The following is a 19337-nucleotide window of genomic DNA, read 5'->3' as shown; positions in this document are numbered from 1 at the left end:
TATGTGCTGTAGTGTTAGTCATTTTTATTGTTATTCAAAAAGAATTATTACCCAGCAGGAAAAAATACTAAATTTCATGTCAAGTAGATTCTCTCAGGCAAATGTGGTATAAATTTAGATCCATACCTGGCACAGAGTCTGTAAGGGAAGTATAGCTATAAGCTAGGTGATGTTTGTAGCACAATGTACCATGATATTTCTTAATTTGATTTTTAAAATATTTTAATATCACAGTCTTTCTAGACATTTATCATATCAGGTTATCATTCTCTCTGCAGTTCTCAAACAGAAGGTTTGTGTATGAAAACCCTTACATCTGGGGGACACAATAATGGAAAGGTGTTGAAAATGTTTAATCAGTTGTCAGAGTTGAAAAACTAACAAGATTTATCATTATTACCTTTTTATATATCATTTAAATTACTCAAATTCCAAAGTTAATCATATGATGTTGCCACATTTAAAAGGTGTGTACAAAGTTTTCTGGTTTTAGTTATTCTTCTTAATAACTTTTTCTAATTTTAACTTAAGTCAACAAATGGTAAAAATGCCCTTCAGATAAATACCTTATTCATGTTGAGTAAAGGGAACATCTCTTGAATTTTTTCAGGTTCAATGATATACTGTTCTGTTGCATGCCAGCCAGTCCGAGTCATTTGATATTTAAATTCGTCTACCCTTACAGGCGTTGTAGCAAGTCTGATACTACCTGGCTGATGGAATCCCACCACCTGTGACAATAATTCCAATAAAAGCATATAAATAAGTCATTATTTGGTACTCAAACATGGCTCTGCTCCAGTATAATGAAAATGCAGCTGTACAGAAAGATTTATTATGAGTGAAATAAATAATTATGAAAATATTTGCATCTTATTAAAAGACACTCATTCAGCAACTACTGTCTTTACTAAGTGCCTCTTCCGTGCCAGGCACTATTCTAAGCCCCACAGATGTCGGGGTGAACAAGACAGGCAAAGACTCTGCCTAAATAGCATTTATACCCCAAAGTTGAAGACAGACAACTAATAGCAAAATTACAGTAGCATGGAATGAGGGTTAATGTTCAGAGTGAAAAAAATCATATGAAAAAGAGAAAGACAAAAAATTTATGGAGAAATTACATAGAATCAAAATGTTGCAATGCTTAGATTATCTGAATTGAGTTAAATATTCATTTGACATTTCTTAAAAGTCCTTCAGTTTGCCAAGCACTCAGTTACAGAGATAAAAGTATAGCTCTTGCCCTGAAGTTACTCATCATCTGTAGGGAGGACCAACAAGTAAATCAACAATTACAATAAAGAGAGATTCAAATTAAAAGAGAGGTGTGCACAAATGCTCTGTAAACCAAGAGATGGGATCTCCAGCTTTGACCTGCTTAGCAGACAGGAAAAGTCAAGGAAGGTTTCTCAAAGGGGATGACCCCGGAGAAGGTGGATGCTAAAGACAGGGCCAGGGGGAATGTTGTTTCAGAGGAAGCAGCAGAAAACAGCACACAACACAAACAAAAAGCAGTGATTTGAGACAGCTCAGCACATTCCAAAACTATATGTTATTGAGAGTAGCTGAAGCAGATAAGCAGAGGGAAGAGTGGCAAAAGAAACTGTTGGGACAGCAGGCAGAGGTCAGCTGACAAAGGTCATGTTCCTAAGGCCATGCTAATCCTTTGGCTTTGTCCAGTAGACTGTGGGGAGCCATTGGATGGTTTAGGCAAGGGAAGTGGCATGGAAAATGTGAGCAGACCTCAGTCTTAGCCTATGGATACTCTTTTGCCTGCCATTTTATCTTGAGAGTGTGAGTAAATATGAGAAAGGATAAAAATGAAAGTGAGGGGCTTTTATGAAGTACTGTTCGAAGGCATGTGACAATCTGGCACATACTGTTGTCAGATCCTGTGCAATAAGATTGCTGAAAGACTCTGCTTTCTTAGTTTCTAGACATAGTAACTGGCTAAAGATACTTTTGAAAGCTGCTTTTTATTCTTTCTTCATTTAAAAAATAAAGAATGGTTTATGACACGAATAATGTACTTTGAGAAATTAAGCTGAGCAAATTCTAGAGGTTAAAATTAAGTTAAGCAAACTCTAGAGGTTCTTACCTTAAATTCTCATCATATTTAAGCACTCACACAGTGATACACAACGATGCATCAAAATCCTCTGGAAATCTTACATGTTTCTGAGAAGCCAACCTCACAGTTTCAAGTTAAATGCATTTACCTGCCCTGTTTCTTCTTCCAATTTCTCATAAAGTTTGATGCTATCATAATGTATTTTCTTCAAGTTTATTCCAGGATGAAAATAAGTTGTTAAACCTGCCTTAAAAGCAAAGAGGAAAAGAAATACTGAAAAAAATTAACATTCTCAAAATGTTGACAGTTTACCTGTTAAACAGTAATTTAATGCTGGAAAGAAACTGAGAAGCACCAGCCAGTCCTTTGGGATGAGAACACATCAGCACCAGTCTGTGCACACGGGAGCATCAGGCTCATGACAGGTTTTAAGAAGCAATGTGAACTACGTGAGTAAAGTGAGAGCTAGCCAACAAACATACATGATAAGTGTCTGAAAGTTAACATGGATAGGGTTGTATAGAGATTAAAAAATGGAATGATTTAGATGGATGGTTTAGGACTACATGCTATTAAGAAGAATATGGGGGAGGCTGGACACGGTGGCTCACGCCTGTAATCCAAGCACTTTGGGAGGCCGAGGCAGGTAGATTACCTGAGGTCAGGAGTTCGAGACCAGCCTGGGTAACATGGAGAAACCCCGTCTCTTCTAAAAATACAAAAATTTTGCCAGGCATGATGGTGGACACCTGTAATTCCAGCTACTTGGGAGGCTGAGGTGGGAGAATCTCTTGAACCTGGGAGGCAGAGGTTGCAGTGAACTGAGATAACGCCATTGCACTCCAGCCTGGGTGACAGAGTGAGACTCTGTGTCAAAAAAAAAAAAAAAAAAGTATGGGGGAATGGCATATGATGTGGACTAAAGCCAGCAAAACATACGTGTGCTGCCTTAAGTGGAAGGACCATGGACTAACGTAGGATCTTCTTTGACCCAGTCTCCACCCTTCTCTTAAATGGAGCAGCCCTCCTGTCCCTTTCCCAGAATTGCAAAATTTAAGAATTAGAAAATTCCTTACCACTGGAGCCTGATGAATAGGTGAACAGACTTTTGTCAAAGCTTAACCTGTTTGATGTGCACATAGGTGATATACCGCAAATCTTTGTTGAATAAATACTGATTGATTAGTCTCAGAAAAAAGAAGTATCTAAATATTAGCTACACTAAAACCCCTTTTCTCAAATTTGGCAGATGCCATGTGGAATCCAGACAAAGAATTCTAAGCAATTATATGAAGCAGCTTTCTCTCAAGTGTCTGGGCCCTCACTGGGCAGCTGATTTATTCTGGAAAGCTCATCAGAACACAATCTGTTCACAATAAAATCTACTTAGGAGTATTTATAAGGTACTTTTATGGTAGTGGTGAGCATTTGGTCTTCTTGAACTCAAATACTCCATTAAAGTTTGTCAATCATCCTTTATAATCAAAACCCTGGGGCTTCTGTCTAGCACTTGTTCAAGCATCTGGACATACCCATGGCTTTTTTTTTTTTTTAAGAAAAATCCTGCCCCAGCTTATAGGTCATCCAGTAGCACAGCTCCATGTGAAAGCAGAGAAGGGATTCCATTACAAGGCAACTATAAGTCAGGCTCTTCTACTTCATGGTTAAACATGCTCTGCTTCTTCTACGTGTTGGTATCCAGTGTGCATACCAACTTTTCTGGTTCAATAATAGAGAATCCCTGGCCTTCAGGTATCTGCTAGTGATCCCTATTTTGTCTTCAATGTATCTCCTATATATAATTATGTTGAGAAATCTGATCATCACAAGCACTGGCCTAGGGTACTGATCCCCATTCACTCCTCAAGATCCTCTAAGCTTTATATGTGAGTTAAGCTAGACCACTGGAAAATTATCTATCTACACTATACAATCCTCTTCTTCCTCACTCCAGAAATTTTAAGTTAATTCTCTTTCATTTGAAAAGGTCACACTGGTTCATTTTTCAAAAACTCTTACTGAAGACAGCCCAATGTACATTGTGTAGGTAACGAATTCTTCTAGAAATTCGTGGTCAAGGAAAAGTTAGTCTTCCTTACTGCAACCGTATACCTATTTCTACCGAACAATGGACACTACCCTCTTTTCCCTGCTGCTACAATAGTGAGAAGTAAGATATGGACTCAATTTTCTCACTCAGACATAAAATTACTTAATTTTTATATCCTTTCTTTTATATATTGGCTTTTTAAAATCTGTGTTTAAAATTTGGGGCCACCCAGATTAGTGCTTCCATTTAAATTATTTGAAAGTGACATTGCACGTGGTATCTATTGCTAAGTGCCAGGCCTGAATATAAAGACAGCACGGTGTTTTTTTCTTCTCTGACTTCAACAAGAACATATTCAATGAGAAGTTTGAAAGAAGGCAAAATACATTGTTCTTATCACTCAGGATTTTATAGTCTGATTGAGATTATGAAACATTCATACATGAAACATGAAACATTTAAATCAAGGGTAAATGATTGAGTGCCAGACACATAGTAACTATGAAACTAAGTAAAGAAGATGCCAGAAAGGTCACAGAAGGCATAGGAAAGGAGTTTAGCTATCATATGGAGAAAGTGATTATAGTTGGTGGAGAAGATAAGGGAGGGAAGATAAAACAGAGATATAATCATTAAGAATTACAAACTCTTTATTTATAAATTCTTTTTATAACCCTTTATGAGTTCTTATAACCCTTTATTTATAAATTCTTAACAAATTAAGAATTTATGAATCTTTGTTGATATAAATAAATAAGTAGAGGAGAAGAAAAAGCTCTTCCTTAGACTGACAATAATAAGTATAAAAGGAATGATAGAGTTAGAAAATTCATCACTGAATGCTAAATAATGGGCAGCATAATGGATGCTAACTAGTGCTTCCCATATCTCTTTAACAATCCTCCCCGCTCTCAGCAGCCTCTACTAACTCAGAAAGTCCAGTGACTGATCTCAAACCATCCTATATTCCAGTGGTTCCAAATCTTTCTCTCATACATTTACACCCAATACAAAGTTTTCAACATCACCACTAAAATATGTATATTTCTTTCCTTACATGTGATATATAAATATTAATAGACATCATAAACACACAACTTAGAATAAGGGAAGAACTCAAAACATTTTTTTATTTTATGTATTGTGTAGAAAAGCTTTTGAATATGAAGCTTATTAAGAACATTTTAGCGAGAGCTATGTGATTAATACATTTCATTATTTAACTATCTATGCTACATTAACATTTGTAACAGCAATGTGAAGGCCTCGTTCTGGTTTTATGTTATTTTGAGACTGCTTTTACTGGCTGTATAGCTGCAGAAGACACCACTCAGTGATGCAAAGACCCAGGTGAAAGAAGCACGTGATTGGCTGTGTCTCTGCATCCTGACACCCCTTCCTCCACCTCAGTCAACACCCACACGAAGGTTTCTCTTCACATTTCACTATGACACTTCATGTTCTCGGGTCTGCCAGTTGTTGTTACAAACTAATTGGAAGGTATTGCATTTTTTTTTTTGTATTTTAAGTAAACGGGAACAAATCCTATTGAAACTCCTCATTTAGAAAAATTTGAAATGGGCTAAAAATTTGTTTCTCACATACACGAGAGTTTTCCTATGTGATATATATCATTTTGGGGCAGAAAACCTAATAATACCAACATTTCCAAACTTCCCTTTTCAAAATGCTCTCTTCCCAACAGGACTATTCTACAAAAGGCGATTATTTCTCACTTACTGAAAGCATCACTTTTACTGTGAAGGGACAGGCTGCATCTGTTTTTTTAAATATATAATCGGCTATGCAGAAATGACTGGCAGCCATTTGTATTCGCAACTCTTTTAACCACTGCTAGTAGATAACCAACAAACCTCTATGTAATACAACACTCTAAAGTTCACCCCTCTCCCTTTCATCACACATTTTATATATATATATATACACACAAACACACATATATATATATAAACACACATATATATATTTTATTGTAGTTTAGGTTCTGGGGTACATGTGTAGATCGTGCAGAATTGTTGCATAGATACATACATGGTGAGGTGGTTTGCTGCCTGCCTTCATCCCCCCATTATCTATATCTGGTATTTCTCCACACGTTATCCCTCCCCACCCTCCCACTCCCCACTGTCCATCCCCTAGCCCCCCAAAACTGACCACAGTGTGTGATGCTCCCCTCCCTGTGTCCACGTGTTCTAATTGTTCAACACCCGCCTATGAGTGATAACAATGCAATGTTTGGTTTTCTGTTCTTGTGTCAGTTTGCTGAGAATGATGGTTTCCAGATTCATCCATGTCCCTATGAAGGACACAAACTCATCATTTTTTATGGCTGCGTAGTATACCATGGTGTGTATGTGCCACATTTTCTTTATCCAGTCTATCGATGGACCTTTGGGTTGGTTCCAGGTCTTTGCTATTGTAAACGGTGCGGCAATAAACATACATGTGCATGTGTCTTTATAATAGAACAATTTATAATTCTTTGGGTATATACCCAGTAATGGGATTGCTGGGTCAAATGGTATTTCTAGATCTAGGTCCTTGAGGAATTGCCACACTGTGTTCCACAATGATTGTACTAATTTACACTCCCACCAACAGTGTAAAAGTGTTCCTATTTCTCCACATCCTCTCCAGCATCCGTTGTCTCCAGATTTTTTAAAGATCGCCATTCTAACTGGTGTGAGATGGTATCTCAGTGTGGTTTTGATTTGCATTTCTCTAATGACCAGTGATGATGAGCATTTTTTCATGTTTTTTGGCCTCATAGATGTCTTCTTTTGTAAAGTGTCTGTTCTTATCCTTCACCCACTTTTGAATGGGTTTGTTTGTTTGTTTTTTCTCATAAATCTGTTTTAGTTCTTTGTAGATTCTGGATATTAGCCCTTTGTCAGATGGGCAGATTGCAAAAATTTTTTCCCATTCTGTTGGTTGCTGGTTCACTCTAATGATTGTTTCCTTTGCTGTACAGAAACTCTGGAGTTTAATTAGATCCTGTTTGTCTATTTTGGCTTTTATTGCCATTGCTTTTGGTGTTTTAGCCATGAAGTCCTTGCCTATGCCTATGTCCTGAATGGTTTTGCCTAGGTTTTAGGTTTTCTTCTAGGATTTTTATGGTGTTAGGTCTTATGTTTGGATCTTTAATATATCTGGAGTTAATTTTAGTGTAAGGTGTCAGGAAAGGATCCAGTTTCAGCTTTCTGCACATTGCTAGCCAGTTTTTCCAACACCATTTATTAAACAGGGAATCCTTTCCCCATTCCTTTTCTCAGGTTTGTCAAAGATCAGATGATTGTAGATGTATGGTGTTGCTTCTGAGGCCTCTGTTCTGTTCCATTGGTCTATGTCTCTGTTTTGGTACCAGTACCATGCTGTTTTGATTACTATGGCCTTGTAGTATAGTTTGAAGTCAGGCAGTATGATGCCTCCAGCCTTGTTCTTTTTGCTTAGGATTGTTGTGGCTATATGGGCTCTCTTTTGGTTCCATATGAAGTTTAAGGTGGTTTTTTCCAGTTATGTGAAGAAGGTCATTGGTAGCTTGATGGGGATAGTGTTGAATCTACAAATTACTTTAAGCAGTATGGCCATTTTCACGACGTTCATTCTTCCCAACCATAGGCATGGAATGTGTTTCCATCGGTTTGTGTCCTCTCCTATTTCCTTGAGCAGTGGTTTGTAGTTCTCCTTGAAGAGGTCCTTTACATCCTTTGTTAGTTGTATTCCTAGGTATTTTATTCTCTTTGTAGCAATTGTGAATGGGAGTTCACTTTTGATTTGGCTCCTTGTCTGTTATTGGCATATAGAAATGCTTGTGATTTCTGCACATTGATTTAGTATCCTGAGACTTTGCTGAAGTTGCTTATCAGTTTCAGGAGATTTTGGGCTGAGATGATGGGGTCTTCTAAATATACAATCATGTCATCTGCAAATAGAGACAATTTGGCTTCCTCTTTTCCTAATTGGATACCTTTATTTCTTTTTCTTGCCTGATTGCTCTGGCTAGAATTTCCAATACTATATTGAATAGGAGTGGTGAGACACGGCATTATTGTCTTGTGCCAGATTGCAAAGTGAGTTCTGCTTCCAGTTTTTGCCCGTTCAGTATGATATTGGCTGTGGGTTTGTCATAAATAGCTTTAATTATTTTGTGATACGTATCATTGATACCTAGTTTATTGAGGGTTTTTAGCATAAAGGGCTGTTGAATTTTGCTGAAGGCCTTCTCTGCATCTATTGAGATAATCATGTGGTTTTTGTCTTTGGCTCTGTTTATGTGATGGATTACATTTATAGACTTGAGTATGTTGAACTAGGCTTGCATCCCCGGGGTGAAGCCTACTTGATTATGATGAATAAGCTTTTTGATTTGCTGTTGCATTCTGTTTGCCAGTATTTTATTGAAGATATTTGCATCGATATTCATCATGGATATTGGCCTGAAGTTTTCTTTTTCAGTTGTGTCTCTGCCTTGTTTTGGTATTGGGATGATGTTGGTCTCATAAAATGAGTTGGGGAGGATTCCCTCTTTTTGTATTGTTTGGAATAGTTTCAGAAGGAATGGTACCAGCTCCTCTTTGTGCATCTGGTAGAATTCAGCTGTAAACCCATCTGGATCTGGGCTTTTTTTAGTTGGTAGGCTAATGATTCCTGCTTAACTTCAGCCCTTGTTATTGGTCTATTCAGGGATTCAACTTCTTCCTGGTTTAGTCTTGGGAGAGTGAAAGTATTCAGGAATGTATCCATTTCTTCCAGATTTACTGGTTTGTGTGCAGAGTTGTTTGTAGTATTCTCTGATGGTAGTTTGTATTTCTGTGGAATTGGTGGTGATGTCCCCTTTATCATTTTTTATTGCATCTATTTGATTCTTCTCCCTTTCCTTTTTTATTAATCTGGCTAGTGGTCTATCTATTTTGTTGATCTTTTAAAAAAGCCAGCTCCTGGATTTGTTGATTTTTTGAAGTTTTTGTGTGTCTCTATCTCCTTCAGTTCTGCTATGATCTTAGTTATTTCTTGTCTCCTGCTAGCTTTTGAGTTTTTTGATCTTGTGCCTCTAACTCTTTCCATTTTGATGATAGGGTGTCAATTTTAGACCTTTCCTTGCTCCTTATGTGGGCATTTATTGCCATGAATTTCCCTCTAGACACTGCTTTAAATGTGTCCCAGAGATTCTGGTATGTTGTGTCTTGGTTCTTGTTTGTTTCAAAGAACATCTTTATTTCTGCCTTCATTTCATTGTTTATCCAGTCTACATTCAGGAGCCAGTTGTTCATTTTCCATGAAGTTTTGCAGTTTTGAGTTAGTTTCTTAATCCTGAGTTCTAATTTGATTGCACTGTGGTCTGAGAGATTTTTATGATTTCCATTCTTTTGCATTTGCTGAGGAGTGATTTACTTATTATGTGGTCGATTTTAGAGTAAGTGTGATGTGGTGCTGAGAAGAATGTATGTTCTGTGGTTTTGGGGTTAAGAGTTCTGTAAATGTCTATTAAGTTTGTTTGGTCCAGATCTGCATTCAAGTCCTGGAATTCCTTGTTGATTTTCTGTCTTATTGATCTGTCTTATATTGACAGTGAAGTGTTAAAGTCTCCCACTATTATTAAGCGGGAGTCTAAGTCTCTTTGTAGATCATTAAGGGCTTGCTTTATGTATCTGGGTGTTCCTGTATTGGGTGCATATATATTTAGAATAGTTACCTCTTCTTGTTGTATTGATCCTTTTACTATTATGTAATGCCCTTCTTTGTCTCTTTTGATTTTTGTTGGTTTAAAGTCCATTTTATCAGAGACTAGAATTGCCACCTCTGCTTTTTTTTTTTCTTTTCTCTCCATTTGCTTGGTAAATCTTCTTCCATCCCTTTATTTTGATTCTATGTGTGTCTTTGCACATGTGGTGGGTCTCCTAAATACAGCACACCAATGATTCTTGGCTTTTTATCCAATTTGCCAGTCTGCGTCTTTTGATTAGGGCATTTAGTTCATTCACATTTAATGTTAGTATTGTTATGTGTGAATTTGGTCCTGCCATTTTATTACTGGTTGGTTGTTTTGCCCTTTGGTTGGCATAATTTCTTCATTGTTGGTCTTTACCATTTTGTTCTTTTTTGCAGTGGCTGGTACTAGTTTTTCCTTTCTGTGTTTAGTGCTTCCTTCAGGAGCTCTTGTAGGGCAGGTCCGGTAGTGACAAAATCTCTCAGTAATTGCTTATCTGTAAAGGATTTCATTTCTCCATCACTTTTCAAGCTTAGTTTGGCTGTATATGAAATTCAGGGTTGAAAGTTCTTTTCTTTAAGGATGTTGAACCCTACAAGCCCTCACTCTCTTCTGGCTTGTAGGGTTCTGCCGAGAGATCCACTGTGAGTCTGATGGGCTTCCCTTTGTGGGTGACCCGACCTTTCTCTCTGGCTGCCCTTAGTATTCTTTCCTTCATTTCAACCCTGGTGAACCTGATGATTATGTGCCTTGGGGTTGCTCTTCTAGAGGAGTATTGTTGTGGCGTTCTCTGTATTTCCTGCATTTGAATGTTAGCCTGCCTTGCTAGGTTGGGGAAGTTCTCCTGGATAATATACCGAAGAGTGTTTTCCAGCTTGGATTCATTCTCCCCGTCATCTTTTGGTAAACCAATCAGGCATAGATTAGGTCTTTTCACGTGATCTCATATTTTTTGAAGGCTTTGTTAATTTCTTTTCACTCTTTGTTCTCTTTTCTTGCCTTCTCGTTTTATTTCATTAAGTTGTTCTTCAATCTCTGATATCCTTTCTTCCGCTTGATCTATTCAGCTATTAAAACTTGTGTATGTTTTGTGAAGTCTTGTGCTGTGTTTTTCAGCTACATCAAGTTGTTTATATTCTTCTCTAAGCTGGTTATTCTAGTTAGCATTTCATCTAGCCTTTTTTCACCGTTTTCAGTTTTTTTGGATTGGGATAGATAGAACACGTTCCTTTAACTCAGAGAAGTTTGTTATTACCCACCTTCTGAAGCCTGCTTCTGTCAATTCGTCAAATTGGTTCTCCAACCTGCTTTGTTCCCTTGCTGGTGAAGAATTGTGATCTCGTGGTGGGGGAGAGACCTTCTGGTTTTTGATGGTTTCATTCTTCTTGCACTGGTTTCTTCCCATCTCGTTGGATTTATATAGTTTTGATCTCAGGTAACTGCTTGAGGAGGCGGCCTTTCCTTTGTCTGCCTGCAGAGGTGCTGCTGGGCTGCCACAGATTCAGTGGAGCTGCTGCGTCTTTCATTTAGTCAGGAAAATTAGGACGGCTTCTGCAATGACGGCTTCCCTTCCCCTCGCTGAGCTCGATCATTCCTGGTTGCTCTCTAACTGATGTTCTGGGTGCATAACTCTGGAGTGAGAGTTTTTTAGCCTGCTGGGCTTTGTGCAGGGGCAGAGGGGAACCATCCTGCCGTTTGGGCTGTTTCACTGCATTCAGTTCCCCTTCTTACTGGGAGGCACGTAGCTCTGTCCCGCCGGCTTTTTGGCTTTCTCGGAGTCAGCCAGTGCTTCCACCTAGATCTATGCTGACAGCCCCCAGCGCTGGCCGAAGTTTCTGTTCTGCCCTGTGCTGCCCTGTTCAGGCAGCTTGCTGAGGCTTTTCAGCCCAGTGAGGATCTCCTGTTCTGTGGGTTGTAGAGGGCTTGGGTGGAGCACTGTATCCAAACCGAACTCCAAGAGGAGGAGATCCCCTGGTCCTCCGGTGGGTTGTATGCACCTCCTGGGTGGGGCAGTGCCCTGCCTTGCCTCAACTTGCCCTATTTGGTTTATACCCACCGTCCAACCAGACCCACAAAATGAACCTGGTACCTTGTTTGGAATTGTGGAGATGACTCAGCTTCTTTGTCTCTCTTGCTAGGAGCTGCTTTCTGGAGCTGCCTCTTAATGAGCCATCTTGGGATCTCCCACCCACATTATATTATTTAAAGCACTGTTTTCTATAAAACTAATCACAATGGTGATATCCTATAGCAGGCAACTTGCACTATGTCATAGTATACGGAAAACAAGGGAAAGAATGAGGACACCCCCCACATGAAGTGCCAACTTCCCACTTAGTCAACCTTGAAATCATACACAACACATCGTCCACATCAAATGTGAGGGTTATTTATAAATATCAGTAAAGTTTAACTTCTTTCTTACATTTGCAGACAAAAACAAATGGAAAAGTTCTTATATCATCTTCCTATACCCCAAATGGATCATCCTGAATATTTAGTCCTCAGCATCCCAACTATCTACTTTGGTACCATCCCCAGGGGCAGCCCATTCTGGAGATCCCAAGCTCCAAAACTCCTTCTTACTCCATCTTTACTTGTTTCCCTGCATCCACATGAAATGCCCTATACTATTGGTAGTATTGTGAGCTGACAAAGCAGTCTTGTTAAAACCCTAGGATTTATGGATTTGTGATTCCATTTAGAAGATTCATTTTGCAGGCTGTGCCTTCCTCTCCAAGCATTTGATTCCTATACCCTCCAGATATTTCCCTCATGAAGCACATATCATGCTTCAGGGAAACAGTCCTTATTTTGATAGTCTGCTCCCCCTTAGCTGGCTCTGCAACTTTCCTTATTCTCATATCTACTCCACGAATATCTCTGTGTTAAATATTCCTAATATGGCCAGGCTCAGTGGCTCAAGCCTATAATCTCAGCACTTTGGGAGGCTGAAGTAGGAGGACTCCTTGAGCCCAGGAGTTTGAGGCCAGCCTAGACAATGTAGGGAGACCTTGTCTCTACAAAAAATTTTAAAAATTAGCAAGGTGTGGCGGTGTACACCTGTGGTCCCAGCTAGAGGTGCTGATGAGGGAGCATTGCTTGAGCCCTGTAGGTTGAGGCTACAGTGAGTCATGATCGCACCACTGCACTCCAGCCTGGGTGACAGAGTGAGACTGTCTCAAAACACAAACAAAAAACAAACAACAACAACAAAAACACCTAATATGTTTGGATTTCTTCATGCTCCTGCTCAGAGGGAGGCCTCTTTGACTTGCAGAAAAAAACCCTAGAGCGCTGGCTCACGCCTGTAATCCCAGCACTTTGGGAGGCCGAGGCAGGTGGATCATGAGGTCAAGAGATTGAGACCATCCTGGCCAACATGGTGAAACCCCGTCTCTACTAAAAATACAAAAATTAGCCAGGCATTTGGCATGCACCTGTAGTCCCAGCTACTTGGGAGGCTGAGGTGGAAGACTCGCTTGAACCCGGGAGGCAGAGGTTGCAATGAGCCGAGACTGTGCCACTGTGTTCCAGCCTGGCAACAGAGCAAGACTCCGTCTCAAAAAGCAAAAAAACAAAAACCCTAGAATCAACTTCCTAAGACAACTTTCTTTTATTCCATGGGGCCAAATAACCTGGTTTCCAATATCTGATTCCACCTTGAACTCACACTGCATGGATCCTCATTCTGTAAACCACAGCCTAATACCTTGTGTGCAAAGCAGGATAACGCCTTTCCCCACTCACTTTGGTATATTTTTAAGAAAAATTATTTTGCATAGTTAACTTTTAGATTAAGGGTATGTTGCTTTTTATTCATGGGATACCTAAGAAATAAAATCCCAAGAAATCCTGTATCTTATTCTAAAATGCAGGCCAGGCCAGTTGCAATGGCTCACGCCTGTACTTCTAAAGTCTTGGGAGGCTGAGACTGGAGGATCATTCAAGGCCAGGAGTTCAAGACCAGCCTGGGCAACATAGTGAGACTACCATTCCTAAAAACATTGAGAAAATAGCTGGGCATGGTAGTGTGCACCTATATAGTCCTAGCTACTTAGGAGGATTGCTTGAGCCCAGGAGTTTGTGCTTATAGTGAGCTATGATTGTACCACTGCACTCCAGCCTGGGCAACAGAGAGAGACCCTACCTCAAAAAATAATGATAATAATCATACTAATAAAATACAGTGCAGGGCACATTAAATCAGTATATAAGTGAGCAAATAAGTCATTCAAACATTAAAGTGTATGCACTGAGTAACAATTCAGAAGTGGTGAGAGGGTATAAGCCCTCCGTCAAAGGATATTTCCATTTGCTTAAATTCCCCTACTACTAAATGCTCTTTCCTGAATTGCCTCAAGGCCCCTGGCTCATTGATCCCTGGTCTCTGTTGGCAGGTCACTCTTTGAAACATCCTCCCTAGCACCTCCTTCTCCTCCTCCTCCATCATGTTGTACCCTGGACTGTATTTTACTTTTCTTCATGGTGATTACTCTCTAGCACTGATGGGTGTTTTCTGTCTGTCCTACCAGAATGTGAGCTCTACAAGGGTAAGAACTTTGGGTTTATGTCTGGGCAGCACTCTCCTCCAGATTCAGCTGGAAGCAGGCAACCCTTTTCATGTTAGACTCTCCATCCTGTGCTTTGAGCACATGCTAGATGTCAAAAAGCCCCTTACAGCAGGGCTCCCTCTTGTTATCTGTTCTCAGTAGAGGAATGTTAATGATGAAATGGGATGATGAGCAGGGGCTAATGCTGCCCACAGGAAAACTGCACCAGCAGTCATATAAACTTCCTCTCCCATCCTTAGCTGATGTCAGAAATCCATGGTTTGACAATGTGACAGCAATATCAATTATGGCACAGCCCTGAACGAATTATGCACACCATGAAGTAAACAAGACTGACTTGGCCTTGTGCCTTATGCAGCACAAAAGCTGGACCACACATTTGCAGTCCTCATATTCAAGACCTCAGAGGGTCAAGCTATTATCTCACAGCATAAAATTAAAACCATAAGTAAATAAAAGGACCACCAAATGCAAGTGAGGGGAGTATAGCTAAGGATCTTGGGCCCATATCCAGGCTCACCCAGAGAGTATCCTTCCATACAAAAGCTAACATATATTATTCAACACCATGTGTTTAATAATTTTACACATGTTAACTCAATCTTCCTCACAATTCTATTAGGTAAGTACTATTAATATTCATATTAGGGGTCCTGCCTGCAAACGCGTCTGCAAGTCGAGATGTCGCACCTGTCCCCCCAAGCCAAGCCCTCCAACCCCAGTAACCCTCGAGTCTTCTTTGACGTGGACGTCGGAGGGGAGCGAGTGGGTCGAATTGTCTTAGAATTGTTTGCAGATATTGTACCCAAAACTGCGGAAAATTTTCGTGCAGTGTGTACAGGAGAAAAAGGCATTGGACCTGTCACGACTGGAAAACCTCTCCATTTCAAAGGATGCCCTTTTCATCGAATTATTAAGAAATTTATGATCCAGGGTGGAGACTTCTCAAATCAGAATGGGGCAGGTGGAGAAAGTATTAATGGTGAAAAATTTGAAGATGAAAATTTCCATTATAAGCTTGATCGGGAGGGTTTACTGAGTATGGCAAATGCAGGCCGCAACACAAATGGCTCTCAGTTTGTTTTTTTTTTTTTTTGAGACGGAGTTTCACTCATGTTACCCAGGCTGGAGTGCAATGGCGCAATCTCGGCTCACCGCAACCTCTGCCTCCTGGGTTCAGGCAATTCTCCTGCCTCAGCCTCCTGAGTAGCTGGGATTACAGGCACATACCACCGTGCCCAGCTAATTTTTTGTATTTTTAGTAGAGACAGGGTTTCACCATGTTGACCAGGATGGTCTCGATCTCTTGACCTCGTGATCCACCCGCCTCGGCCTCCCAAAGTGCTGGGATTACAGGCTTGAGCCACCGCGCCCGGCTGGCACTCAGTTTTTTATCACAACAGTTCCAACTCCTCATTTGGATGGGAAACATGTGGTGTTTGGCCAAGTAATTAAAGGAATAGGAGTGGCAAGGATATTGGAAAACGTAGAAGTGAAAGGTGAAAAACCTGCCAAATTTTGCATTATTGCAGAATGTGGAGAATTGAAGGAAGGAGATGATTGGGGAATATTCCCAAAAGATGGCTCTGGCGACAGTCATCCAGATTTCCCTGAGGATTCAGATATAGATTTAGAAGATGTAGATAAAATTTTATTAATAACGGAAGACTTAAAAAACATTGGAAATACTTTTTTCAAATCCCAGAACTGGGAGATGGTCATTAAAAAATATGCAAAAGTTTTAAGATATGTTGACAGTTCAAAGGCTGTTATCGAGACAGCAGATAGAGCCAAGCTGCAACCTATAGCTTTAAGCTGTGTACTGAATATTGGTGCTTGTAAACTGACGATGTCAAATTGGCAGGAAGCAATTGACAGTTTGGAGGCTCTTGAAATAGACCCATCAAATACCAAGGCATTGTACCGAAGAGCTCAAGGATGGCAAGGATTAAAAGAATATGATCAAGCATTGACTGATCTTAAAAAAGCTCAGGAGATAGCACCAGAAGATAAAGCTATCCAGGCAGAATTGCTGAAAGTCAAACAAATGATAAAGACACAGAAACATAAAGAGAGGCAGTATATGCAAAAATGTTTGCTTAGTAAGGATTCAATTTTGCTTATTGTGTGATTGTATAAATGCAATAAGAAAATTTAAAGGTTTTGTCTATTAATATGATCCCTAATATGTTTCTTTTTACACCTCAGTTCCTCATTGTTTACAGTTTAGGAGTACTGATAGGGGTTCATGCTTAATAAACATGTTACAATACAGTAAAATATATATATATATTCATATTAAGACTTCAGAAAATGGAAACTTACATAACTTGCCAAAAGTCACAAGGGTAGAAACTTGTAGAGCCAGGATTTGAATCCAGAAGCCATATGTTCAAGATAAAACATCATAAATATTGGTCGTCATCTGGAAGTACACCAGTTAAACTACAACTGCACTTCCAACTCTATTGAAAGCTCTAAAGAGCTCACAGTTGGGAGTTGCGAATGAGAAGGAAGTGGACTACACTCATGCACAATTCCACGCTTAGGACAGTTTGGGGTGCTTTACTTACTGCATGCCAGGTAGATCCAGCCGTGAGCTCTGATTTCTCCAGCAGGACCACATCTTTCATCCCCGCTTTGGCGAGGTGATAAGCCAGACTCACACCAACACAGCCACCTCCAATTATCACTGTTTCTGCTCTGTCTTTCCACCGTGTTTCTGCAGATAAAGGTAGTTTTTCCTCTCTAGAAGAGATGAAGTTAAAATGGGACGTTTACTCGGTGATGGTAGTTATAGTCCTGGCACTTCCCCTTACCGGTTTCTCTAATACTTAACACCCACTGACTGAGATTTGCATGATACTGATTTAATAATTTGGAACGTCTAAACTGTGACTTAGGCAACCTGGTTGGGGGAGGAGTATTTGAGCCCCATTCCATATAATGATTCTGGTCCATTGAAGCTACTATAGCCAAAGAAATAAACAGTAGCTTCTTTTTTTCAAAGAATCTAGAGAATAGGTCGGGTTTGGTGGCTTACACCTGTAATCCCAGCAGTTTGGGAGGCCAAGGTGGGAAGATTGCTTGAGCCCAGGAGTTCAAGATGATCCTGGGCAACATGATGAAACCCCATCTCTATAAAAATACAAAAATTAGCCAGGTGTGGTGGTACATGCCTATAGTCTCAGCTACTTGGGTGGCTGAGGTAAGAGGATTGCTTGAGCCCAGGAGGTTGAGTTGAGGCTGCAGTGAGCCATGATTGTGCAACTACACTCAAACCTGTCCAAAAATATATATAATAATAATAAAAAAGATTTAAAATGGTACATCTATCTGGGTACTTTACCATGAATGGAGCTTGTAGGACTGGAAGTGGCTCTAGATGAGTCTGAGTAAGTGGTGAGTGAATGTGAAGGCCTAGGAGATACTGTACACTACTGTAGGCTTTATAAACATTGGACACTTAGGTTACACCAAGTTTATTTTAAAATATATTTTTCTTTTTTCAATAATAAGTTAACAGCTTGCTATAACTTTGTTACCTTTATAAGCTTTTAAATGTTTTTTGACTTTTTAATAACACAGTTTAAAATGCAAACTCATTCTACAGAAACATGTTCTTTCTTTATATCCTTATTCTGGAAATTTTTTCTATTAAAATATCTTCTTTTTTTTAAGTTTTCAATTTTTTTTTCAAGACAGCGTCTTACTCTGTTGCCCAGCCTAGAGTACAGTGGCTCAATCTTAGCTCACTGCAACCTTTGCCTACCCGGTTCAAGCGATTCTCCTGCCTCAGCCTTCCGGGTAGCTGTGATTACAGGTGCACACCACCACACCCAGCTAATGTTTCTGTTTTTAGTAGAGACGGGGTTTCACCATGTTGGCCAGGCTGGTCTCAAATTCCTGACCTCAAGTTATCCTCCTTCGTCTCCGAAAGTGCTGGGATTACAGGCATGAGCCACTGCACCCAGCCTCAAACTTTCTTATCAAAAACTAAGACACAGCTGGGCCCAGTGGCCCACTGTAATCCCAGCATTTTGGGAGGCCGAGGCAGGTGGATCATGAGGTCAAGAGATCGAGACCATCCTGGCCAACATGATGAAACCCCATCTCTGCTGAAAATACAAAAATTAGCTGGGCATGGTGGTGCACGCCTGTAGTCCCAGCTACTCAGGAGGCTGAGGCAGGAGAATCACTTGAACACTGGAGGCAGAGGTTGCAGTGAGCCGAGATTGCAGCACTGCACTCCAGCCTGGCAACAGAGTGAGGCTTCAACAATAACAACAACAACAACAAAAAAACACACACAAAAAACTAAGACACAAACACACACATTAGCCAAGGCATACACAGGGTCAGGATCATCATCACTGTCTTCACACCTCTGCATCTTATCCCACTGGAGGATCTTCAGGGGCAATAATGTATACACTGTTGTCATCTCAGGGTCTCATTCCATCACCCAGGCTGGAGTGTAGTGGTGTCATCTCTGTAAGTTCTGCCTGCCAGGTTGAAACGGTTCTCATGCCTTAGTCTCCTGAGTAGCTGGCATTACAGACATGTACCACAAAGCCCAGCTAATTTTTGTATTTTTAGTACAGATGGGGTTTCACCATGTTGGCCAGGCTGGTCTTGCACTCCTGGCCTCAAGTGATCTGCCTGACTTGGCCTCCCAGAGTGCTGGGATTACTGGTGTGAGCCACCAGGCCCTGCCATAGCTATCATCTCTTATGATAACAATGCCTTCTTCTGGAATACCTCCTGAAGGAACTGTCTGAGCCTATTTTACTGTTAACATCTTATTTTATAAGTAGAAGGAGTATACTCTAAAATAATGATTAAAAGTATAGTGTAGCCGGGCGCGGTGGCTCACACCTGTAATCCCAGCACTTTGGGAGGCCGAGGCGG

At 40.2% G+C, this 19337-nt stretch overlaps 2 protein-coding genes across 6 annotated transcripts in view; one reads left to right on the top strand and one right to left on the bottom strand.

Annotated features, from left to right (window-relative positions):
• DMGDH (dimethylglycine dehydrogenase) overlaps positions 1–19337 on the bottom strand; it is a 78736-nt gene that overhangs the window by 55164 nt on the left and 4235 nt on the right. For all 5 annotated transcript variants that reach the window (XR_004268877.1, XR_004268875.1, XM_032277464.1 and 2 more), the window contains exons 2-4: positions 17000–17174; positions 2223–2321; positions 567–731 (exon numbers count right to left, since the gene is read on the bottom strand). Coding sequence is in view for 3 of the 5 variants with exons in the window: in XM_032277464.1 (XP_032133355.1) it covers positions 567–731; positions 2223–2321; positions 17000–17174 (439 nt within the window). In the remaining 2 variants the exon portion in view is untranslated. The remainder of the gene's footprint in view (positions 1–566; positions 732–2222; positions 2322–16999; positions 17175–19337) is intronic.
• LOC116551360 (peptidyl-prolyl cis-trans isomerase D-like) lies at positions 15084–16706 on the top strand. The gene is given in 3 exon segments (XM_032277488.1): positions 15084–15503; positions 15814–16498; positions 16501–16706. Coding segments are annotated over 3 exon segments (1110 nt in total). The 5' UTR covers positions 15084–15107; the 3' UTR covers positions 16530–16706.

The sequence above is a fragment of the Sapajus apella genome, unplaced genomic scaffold (assembly GCF_009761245.1).
Source record: "Sapajus apella isolate SASKATOON/1434 unplaced genomic scaffold, GSC_monkey_1.0 scaffold1, whole genome shotgun sequence".
Classification (NCBI taxonomy): domain Eukaryota; kingdom Metazoa; phylum Chordata; class Mammalia; order Primates; family Cebidae; genus Sapajus; species Sapajus apella.
This window is presented reverse-complemented; position numbering and strand designations above follow the sequence as displayed.